Source organism: Montipora capricornis, chromosome 14, assembly GCF_036669925.1.
Source record: "Montipora capricornis isolate CH-2021 chromosome 14, ASM3666992v2, whole genome shotgun sequence".
Lineage (NCBI taxonomy): Eukaryota > Metazoa > Cnidaria > Anthozoa > Scleractinia > Acroporidae > Montipora > Montipora capricornis.
Window position 1 is genome coordinate 18708394 of NC_090896.1, and position 10000 is coordinate 18718393.

General features: G+C 40.1%; 2 protein-coding genes across 6 annotated transcripts in view; both read right to left on the reverse strand.

Moving 5' to 3' along the window:
* Positions 1-1063: 1063 nt before the first annotated feature.
* LOC138032884 (UDP-glucuronosyltransferase 2B20-like) lies at positions 1064-2946 on the reverse strand. The gene has a single exon (XM_068880590.1). The coding sequence runs from the start codon at positions 2787-2789 to the stop codon at positions 1227-1229; it is 1563 nt and encodes a 520-aa protein (XP_068736691.1). The 5' UTR covers positions 2790-2946; the 3' UTR covers positions 1064-1226.
* A 2253-nt stretch (positions 2947-5199) lies between these two features.
* The window catches only part of LOC138032918 (2-aminomuconic semialdehyde dehydrogenase-like), a 33403-nt gene continuing 28602 nt past the window's right edge, over positions 5200-10000 (reverse strand). For 2 of the 5 annotated variants that reach the window (XM_068880630.1, XM_068880628.1), the window contains one exon: positions 5200-9092. In XM_068880630.1, coding sequence (XP_068736731.1) covers positions 8946-9092 — 147 coding nt within the window. In that variant the 3' untranslated portion in view covers positions 5200-8945. The remainder of the gene's footprint in view (positions 9093-10000) is intronic. The other 3 variants (XR_011128514.1, XR_011128513.1, XR_011128512.1) reach the window with 2 other exon arrangements.

The following is a 10000-nucleotide window of genomic DNA, read 5'->3' on the forward strand; positions in this document are numbered from 1 at the left end:
GATTTGAGGACTTGACAAGAATTTGCAAAAATCATCAGAGTCATGAAAATCAGAAACATGGATTGCTCATATGCCTTAAGGTAACTTGGAGAAATTTGGCAATTTGACCAGAATTTGCCAAAATTATCAGATTTACCAAAACCACCAAATTCATCATGGCTAGCTCGTATGTGTTGAAGTAACTTGCATAGATTTGGTGATTTGACAAGAATTCGCCATAACTGTCAACATTGACATACAGTATAACCCCGTTAACTCGAACTCTAAGGGAAACAAAAAACTGTTCGAATTAGCGGGGTTTCGAGTTATTGAATTTTAGCACTTCAGTATATAATACAGTGCAAATTAAACTTATTTCACAAGAAACTAACACATTTTGTAACATCTGCAAGGAATATGCATTCTTACGACAATGCAATATTGAATGTTTATTTTAAAATACACTCAATTTATGTTTCCTTTTGCGTCGGGGTCGTTCTGTTATTCGTAAAGTTCTTATTGCTTAGGCACAAAAAATGAATGCAGTATGCTGTCGAAAGGGAGCTCCTGAAGATTGTTCCTGCTAATGCCTGAAATTCGAGTTATTGGGGTAAATTTTGATCAAAGGAAACGAAATTTAGTTCGAGTTAGCGGGGTTTTCGAGTTTTCCGAGTAAAAATGACTGAAAAGTTGGGTCAACTGCCAAGGGAATTGAGACTCAGTTAGAGTTATCCGAGTTAGAGTTACCGGGGTTCTACTCTATGTACCAAAATTTGTGATTTTTGTTGTTGTCTGCATGTACTTTAATTATTTTTAATTCATTTGATTGACAGTCTCCCCAAAAATATTCTTTGTAGAGCACTTGTAAATGTACTCAGCTATATCACCTAGAGACTTAAGCAAAGTGATTATTATTGCACACTCAACTTACTCAGAAATAGACTGCTAGTAGTCCCTTCTTAGTCACTTGAGTTGCTGTAATTCATCATGCAAGCCTCCTCTGCCTTTTTATTAACTGTGTGACAAAGTATGGCAGATCCACTGACTAAGAAGGAACTCTAACTCACACAAGAGTCCTCAAGCCTCAATTTTGCTAACATTGTATTCTCTACCCTAATCCTAGGGTCAACCACAGGACCACACAATTACCGGTAATATTTCTTATCCACAAGCACTGTTGGGTGTTGGGCAAAGGGGATACATAATAACAGAGATGGTTGAATTGCATCAAGAAAGTTTACATGGTGCTAATTTTGCTTCACTTTTGATGTGATTTTTGTCTGCCGGCAAATACAACAGCAAAGATATACAAGCATAAAAATAACAACATGCAACAGAACCAAAAAAAACAAAAAGACATCAAACATGTACAATTGATATTCAGGTAAGTCAATGGCCTCACTGATCAAGTGAACTGCTCCATCATGTCGTAATGCATACTCAATCCAGTCTGCACCTTCCTCACTTGGCGACCGCTTTCTATCTTTTATTATTGCTGAAATAATCTCAGAATTGTATCTGTATTGTTTATTCAGAAAAACTTCCAGAACTGCTTTTGCCAGGTCGTCAGACCTCATTACATTCTTATCTAAGCTGACACCAAGTCCTTTCACTTTGACAATAGTTGCCTGTCTGTGCTGGTCACCAAATAATGGTATTGCTACCATTGGTACACTGTGGTATACACTTTCCAGAAAGCTATTTAGTCCGCAATGGGTCACAAAAAGCTTTGTAGATGGATGTCCCAAGATATCATTTTGAGGAATCCATGACACAATCTTGATGTTACTTCCAATGTTATTTGGCATATCCCCAGAATATTTCCACAAAACGGCTACAGACAATTGGCTTAATCCATCTGCAATACTTTGTACTAGTTCTGGACGGTAATTTGATAAAGTGGTACCAAAAGACACAAGAACCACCTGGTTATTTTCCGTCATGAACTTGTTTAACTCATCAGGCAAGTCCAGTGGTGGTTCAGGCAAGACTGGACCGATTACTTTAACATGGACTTGAAGAGGGCGTGGGTATTCCAGTGCAAACTCATGAGGAATGAGAACAATTCCATGAGGCTTCAAGGCATCAAATGCATCATCATGTTTGGAGTTTGCTTTTGCATATTTGTTCCACAGCTTCACAGGAACATAATTGCTAATAGCGTACCTAAATGCAAGGGAAGATAAGTAACTTAGCAGTCGGTTCGTGAATGAAAAGGTGGCTGGGTGATTTGGCTCGGATGACGTCTCTTGAGTGAGGTAGACCGCTCCTTGAGGTGAACCAAGATAAAACGAACCAAATGCTCCACCAAATCCCACAGGCCAAACATCAACACGGGAAACATTCATCATTTCAGCCAATATGAAACAACACATGTTGGAAGCATCGCAAAGAACTAAATCGACTGTTTTCTTCAGTTCTGCAATCAGTGCTGCTTCTTTAAACAAATCTTCACAGAATCTCTCCACCAAGGAATATAAACCACCGTCGCTAAAAAAATTTAGCAATTCCAATGCTGCAGAAATGCTCTGAAGATCACCCATTTTCATTAAGTTTAACAAGACTTGTTCGAGGTGTTCGTTAGTTATCGATGTGTTAAACATTTTCACGTCGATATCCTTGTATGTTTCCTTAGCACAGCTTGGTAGAATTTGGGTATACTTGTGTCCTCTTATCGTAAGTTCTTTCCCAAGTTTCCATAATACGCGATTGTGGCTGATATAATCAAAATTTGCCATACCTACCACATGACTGCTTTGCACAGGTTGGAAGCCAACACAGAGAAATATTACAACAATAACAGAAAACATTTTGATGTCCTTCTATGAACGGCAGCTTCAATACATATTACAGTATATGATTAGCCAGTGTCAAAAATACCATAATACTCTTTGTTTGTGCCTCCAAAATTTGCATTGTAAGTCCCAAGAGAAATTAACAATACTTATGCAAAAACAGAGGTAATTTTCATCCTAACCAAGATTGCGTGACGGGTCATGAGAACGGTTGGGCCTGAGTCAGGTCACGGGCAGGGGCGTTAACTCTCAGCCAGGCCTGGGTTGCTCGCTCGAAGCATGGTTAGCGCTAACCAGCGTTCAATACCATGGAAGCTTATAGGTTTTGATAGCTCTTATCCAACGGTTAGCACTAACCAGGCAATCAATAAATTTTTTTAACAAAGTGGCTATTCGTACAGGACCCGTACACTAGCCTGCTCGCAAGTGGGAGATGTTGTTGTTGCTCATTGCTCGTGTACGACGACTTGACTGATGTCATTGAGGAAAAGGACATTAACCTAATTACATAATAAACACTGTGAACAAAGGAACAGTGGGCACAGAGCAACAGAGGTCATAGAGAAACAGTGGGCACAGAGGAACAGAGGTCATAGAGGAACAGAGGGCACAGAGGGGCAGAGCTAGGGGCAGAGGGCACAGAGGCACAGTGGGCAAAGTGGGCACAGTGGAACAGTGGGCACAGAGGAACAGTGGACACAGAGGAACAGTAGACAGAGGAACAGTGGGTACAGAGGGACAGAGGACATGGAGGAACAGTGATTACAGAAGAACAGTGGGCACAGAGGAACATTGGGCACAGAGGCACAGTGGGCACGGAGGAGCAGTGGGCACAGAGGAACAGTAGAAAGAGTAAGAAGAGAAGAACAGTGGGTGCAGCGGAATGGCAGCAATATGTAGACAATCCATCCAGGCTTCTTGTCGTTCTTATTTATTGATTTTTAACAGCAGTAGCGAAAAGCCTAACAAACGAACTACCAACTAGAAGCCTTACAGACCTAGATTTGTGCGCCCTTTGCGTTTTCCCGGGCTTGCAATTCCTTTACGAGCTATAAAATCTTGAATCAATTTCAAAGAAACTTTTATCTCCACTAAATCATCAAAAATAGTACGACGATAGCGGTTTACGTTTATGAACGCTGTACTGCTCACTTTAAATGCGTCGATGTTTTGGAACCTCAGTCTTAAGAAATCGCAAACACTTCTCCAATAATGAAGCCATTGAGCAAGTTTCGATGTTTTGAATCCCCATACGAGATCGCAAACACTTCTCCACAAGCTCACTTAAAAAGCTTCGATGTTTTGGAACCTCTTCAGAAATCACAAACACTTCTCCAATAATTAAGCCATTGAGCAAGTTTCGATGTTTTGAATCCCCATACGAGATCGCAAACACTTCTCCACAAGCTCACTTAAAAAGCTTCGATGTTTTGGAACCTCTTCAGAAATCACAAACACTTCTCCAATAATTAAGCCATTGAGCAAGTTTTGATGTTTTGATGTTTTGAAACCCCATACGAGGTCGCAAACACTTCTCCACAAGCTCACTTTAAAAGCTTCGGTGTTTTGGAACCTTTTAAGAAATCTCAAATACTTCTCCACAAGCCGTCACTTAAAAAAGTTTCGATGTTTTGGAACAAGAAATCGCAAACACTTCTCCACTGGTTAAGCCACTGAGTAAGTTTGAATGTTTTGAAACTCCTCGCGAGATCGCAAACACTTCTAAGCTAACGAACATGACTCGATGTTTCGAAACCGACTCTTTCTCCCTTAAATATCTTTTTAGCCTTGCCTTGCCAATTTTGAAGGAAGGTCTGGCACTTCTGGAATTCATGACATCGAGAAATTTGGATAATTTCCCCCTCATCTACAAATTTTCGATATTTAGAAAAACAAGTGAGGCTATGATCCTCGCAGTTATGAACGCAATTTTTGCAATTGCGTAAAGAACCCTGAAAAATTCAGGACTTCAACGGGGTTTGAACCCTCGCAATACCGGTTCGACGCTCTAACCAACTAAGCTATGAAGCCACCGACGTTGGGAGCTGGTCATTTGTGGGTTCCAATGTTCCCGCGAGGAATGAATCAATGATTAAATGATATATGAAATGGATCATATATGAACTGCGGATATGAAATCAAGTGAAGCTATCATTCTCGCAGTTATGAACGCAATTTTTGCAATTGCGTAAAGAAGCCTGAAAAATTCAGCACTTCAACGGGGTTTGAACCCGTGACCTCGCGAAAAAACCCCGATCAAACCCCGTTGAAGTCCTGAATTTCTCAGGCTTCTTTACGCAATTGCAAAAATAGCGTTCATAATGCGAGGATCATAGCTTCACTTGATTTCAAATCCGCAGTTCATATATGATCCATTTCATATATAATTTCATCGTTGATTTAGAAAAACAGTTACACACACAGGTAAAATGACACATTTATTATCAAGCTGGCGTGGAAGGCGCGATTAATTAATGGATTTATGATATTACAGCCATTGTGGATTTGAAAATCCACATCCATTTCAAAGACTTTTTATAGGGTAAGTCAAGTGATTCGGGTGAAAATCAATAGTTCTTTTACTTTTGTATAAAGAGCTTATAAATCGATCATAAAGAATCCAAAACAGGAACATTCCTATTTTTATTTAAGAACCGCTTATTTTGGGGCTGCTGAACATTATTATTTATTAATTTTTTTGGCGATCTGGGCCTGAAAATGTTCTTAACGTGCCTTTACAGTTACGTTTGTCGAGGATTTCAATAAATCAGTCCGGACGTGACCAAGAAACCTATCAAAGGGCATTGTTTCCTGTGAAGGGGTTAGTTTCTAAAGAAACTATGGTGCTGCGTCGGTGGGGAAGTAGTATAAATAAATTTTGGTTTTATCAACGGAGTTGGTGATGTAAATTGGCCACCGTACAGAGATTCTAAAAGCTGACGTTTCGAGCGTTAGCCCTTCGTCAGAGCGAATCGAGGAATTGTGGGTTTGTGTAAGATTTAAGTGATTGTGGGGTTGGACTTAAAAAAGGACTTTTGCTGAAATTGTCTTTACAGGTTTAGCAAAGCTTTTGCGGTGATTGCCAGTTATGGCTTCTCCTGTGAACAGTTGTCTTTTATCTTTTGAAGCCTTCAAGCTGGCGAGAAATAATTATGTAGTTATAATAATGTAATAATCTACGGTTGTATTTGTAGCTATGAAAAGCCATAACAAAGGGGGTGTCTAGAAAACTAAGACCTAAGACCTAAGACCTAAGACCTAAGACCTAGAAAACTAAGACCTAGAAAACTAAGACCCAGATTTTGGGTGTCTAGAAAACTAAGACCTAGAAACTCCCCCTAGAAACTAGGTCTTAGTTTTCTAGGTCTTACTGTAGGGGGAGTTTCTAGGTCTTAGGCCCTGTTCAGACGCCGTAATTCGAATTTAGACCGACCCAAATTAATTAAGGACGGTGCCTACTATTGTTATTGCGCATACGTTGCGCGCATCTGGAGATACTCGGATTTCTTATCCGTGATGCTTACTAATACCGTGATATTATTGCGCGGTTTAAAACTATCCGCAGAAAGTATATCTTAGTAAGTACTCTTGGTATCCAAAAAGAAAATTGGGGGTAACCACGCACTTTTGAGAGATAATTAAGCTTCCATTTGATAAAGAACGCCATACATTGCTTTGTATTATAAAGCTTTTTACAAATATTATTCATCAATTATCTTTGAAAAATGGGTGGTTACCCCCAATTTTCTTTTTGGATTTCAATGACACTTGTTAAGATCTACAGTTCCTGAACAATCGTAAACTGGGGCCAAAATACCTTTGAATTAGTAGGCACCGTCCTTAATCCCGGCTGAATTGATTCAGACGCCGAACTTAATTGTGCCGAAATTAATTCACAGAGGCATACTATGACTGAAGAAAACTGCAAAGTTGTAATAATTTCTGCATTTGATTCGGCTCATGTGAAGTACGGCATCTGAATCAAAGCCGCTCCACAGCCGTAATTCCCGGCTAAGCCAGGCGAGAAAAATTGCTTAGCCGATCCGAATTAAACCGGTCGTTCTGAATTGATTCAGACGCCGTACTTCACATGAACTTAATTCAATGAATTCGATTCGGCTCATGTGAAGTACGGCGTCTGAACCGGGTCTTAGTTTTCTAGGTCTTAAGTCTTAGGTCTTAGTTTTCTAGACACCCATAACAAAGACTACATGGATCTCCATCTGAATATGAAGAGGAGTCGGTATGCAGAAAAAGAAAGGTTTCTTTCCCAAAAAGTTTAGGGAACTGTTCTCTGACATATTTTTTCAAAGAAGGGTCCATCTAGTTTATCGTATGGGTCACATCTGATCACACCTTTGTTATGGCTTTTACTAAGGAACAGCGTGACCACTTCCCTTGGCCTCGGACACCTTTCTTGATCCTAAAGATTGTTGCTAATGAAACTCCTACTTCCTCAGCAACATCTTTAGCTTTGTCGTTATGATCTTGCACCTGTAATAAAATATACGCTCCTAAAGCTTCGTCAACATGCCTTTTATGTACCATTTCCAGATGTTTTGTTAATGAACCTCAGTGATGACGTAACATTGTTTTTTCTTTATTAGGGTTAATTAACTCTAATCGACAATCGAATACCATGACGACATGCCTACGACTGATAAATTTTCCTTTTTTGTACTTACAGAACTCATACATACACGCGTTTTGTGTTCTTGGGCAAAATGATCCCGAGACAATCTTGGACAAAAACGGTTGAGAATATTAAAAACAGGGGTTATTTTGCGCACTACGTCCTCAATATCTCACATTATTTGCCATCCCCCTCCCCCCTACAACCAATTTTGATAAGCCCCGGTTCGACATGCTTTGTTTCGTCTTGCAACATTGAGCAGGGGGTGTGGGGGCAAAAAGAGAGCTTCTTTTTCATCCTTGTGATCGGAGTTTAGTCCAAAAGCAGAGTTTTCTCAACAATTTTGTCCAAGATTGTAGCTATGTCAATCTTTTTTGTGGGATATATTGAACACCTATTTTTTAAGGACATCCCCCTTTTTTTTTCGTTTAGAGTCGAATGCGTTTCCTGATATTGGGTCGGTCGGTTGGATTAAAAAAAAAATCACAAGACATTTCTCGGATAAGAGGCCTGGTACCTACCCCAGCATCATTGCCGTGGAGCCTGGAAACAACAAGACGTAAACCCAAAATCGATATGGCGGAAACGTTGGTTGATGTTATCGTAGAATTAAGACGTGGTTTTGTCAATGCTGTAACCTTGCTCATTTTTCAGATTGAAATAGTTATTTAAAGTGAAAAACGGTTTAACTACGTCGTTACTTTAAGTTTTTGAAAATGCCAAAAATTTGGGTCGGTCGGACGACGCTAAACGGAAATTAAAAAGAGGATGGCCTAATCAGTACAACGGCCCCAAACCTGAACTCTACGGCCGCTACATTGACGACTGCATCGGCGCTATTTCATCCCGCAGAGAAGAACTCGGTCAAATTTTTGTGTACTACTTCCCCACCGACGCAGCACCACAGTTTCTTTACAAACTACCCCCTTTATTCATTATTTAGGCCTAATTCATTATTTAGGCTGTAGCGTTTACATGATACCGGTATAACTTTTCATACCGTTATGAGAATTTCGATCCAGTACAACTACAGGGATGAACTCATACCGGTATGAGTTGTACTGGTATGAGATTTTTCACCGGTATCATGTAAACAAATACAGAGAGATAAGTAAGAAACGGGATGAACTCGTACCAGAATGAAACTCGTACCGGTATCATGTAAACACCCCCTTCTTACTTGACTGCAAGCTGCCGAATGTCGCCCAAAATGCGTTTAAATACCGAATTCCCCGTTTCCCCCCCCCCCCTCCCCCCGATTTTTAAGATCCCCAATCAATTGCTTCGAGTCTTCGCTTCATTGATTTTTCATTCCTACCCCAACTGGTCTCAGGTTGCAAATTGCTGAATAAACCACTCACCCAATAAAAAATAATAACTCATTTTGCGCTGAAAGCGCCTGCTTATTCGATTGTGGTTGGTTCGGTGGATACCTCTATCATGCTAAAACCTTGGCCTGGAAAGCTTGGCAGACAATCATTTCTTCACTTTAATACAGTAAACAGGTTCAGGTTTCTTGCATATAGGTTTTCTTCAAGCTACATCTTAATGCAGATTGTCTTGGCTTCTGTGAAGAATTCGTAAGAATCTTTTGCTCCCTCACGTCCAACGCCCGACGCCTTGAAACCGCCAAAAGGCATGTTGAGGTCGCGGACAAGCCAGCAGTTACACCACACTGTACCCGCCTGGTAAAAACAAGATGATGAGGATACACTTTACACTATTGGATTGCGTTACTCGAGAGCTTATCATAGACCCTATTCATAAATTGCGGCCAATTTATAATTCTTTTGTCGAAGTGCAAATTAGCCTACCAAGCCTCGATACCATAAAGTGAATTGAACAGAATTCTTGCTCTAAAATGAGGCTTGGTAGGCTAATTTGCACGTGGACAAAAGAAATATAAATGTGACCGCCATTCATGAATAAGGTCTATACCTTTCTTAAACTCGAATTTAGAATAGCTTGGTGTGGCAGTGTTAACTTGTCTTAGAAGAGCGACTGGATCCTAGCAAAAAGGGGCACCCTGTTATGTTTACCTTTAAGTTTAATATACCGAAAGAAACACACGGTTGTACACAAGTACAACTCGCTATATTATTTTTTTTGTATTCACCAATCTGGGAAATCAAGTGATCCTAAAGAGCGGGAAATTACATACCACAACATTCCCCTTCTTTAACAAAAGTCCCTGAAATAAAGCCGGACAATATTTAACAAGAGCTCAATACAAAATCTCAACTTATCAGCAAACAATTAAGTAGCAAGTAAAGTTCACTCAAAGTCTTTCAAAGGGACTAAAGAGTGTGTCCTCTATGCCGTAACACAGTCTTTAACCCAGACTGGTGGTCGAATAGTTCGACCCTTGGAAATGACTTTCTCTGGGACTACGGAATGATGAACTTGGCTTGAACATCTAACTTCAGAATTTTTGGGTTGCGCAGATACCGGGTTAGCCATCTTAATCAGATCACGCCTTTTTCTTCTGAAACTTGTTCCCTCTGACGTTACAACATATGATCTGGGTGCTTCAGATATCTTGGTAACAACAGCAGGTGACCATATCCTCTGCGGTGTCTGACATTTGCAGACT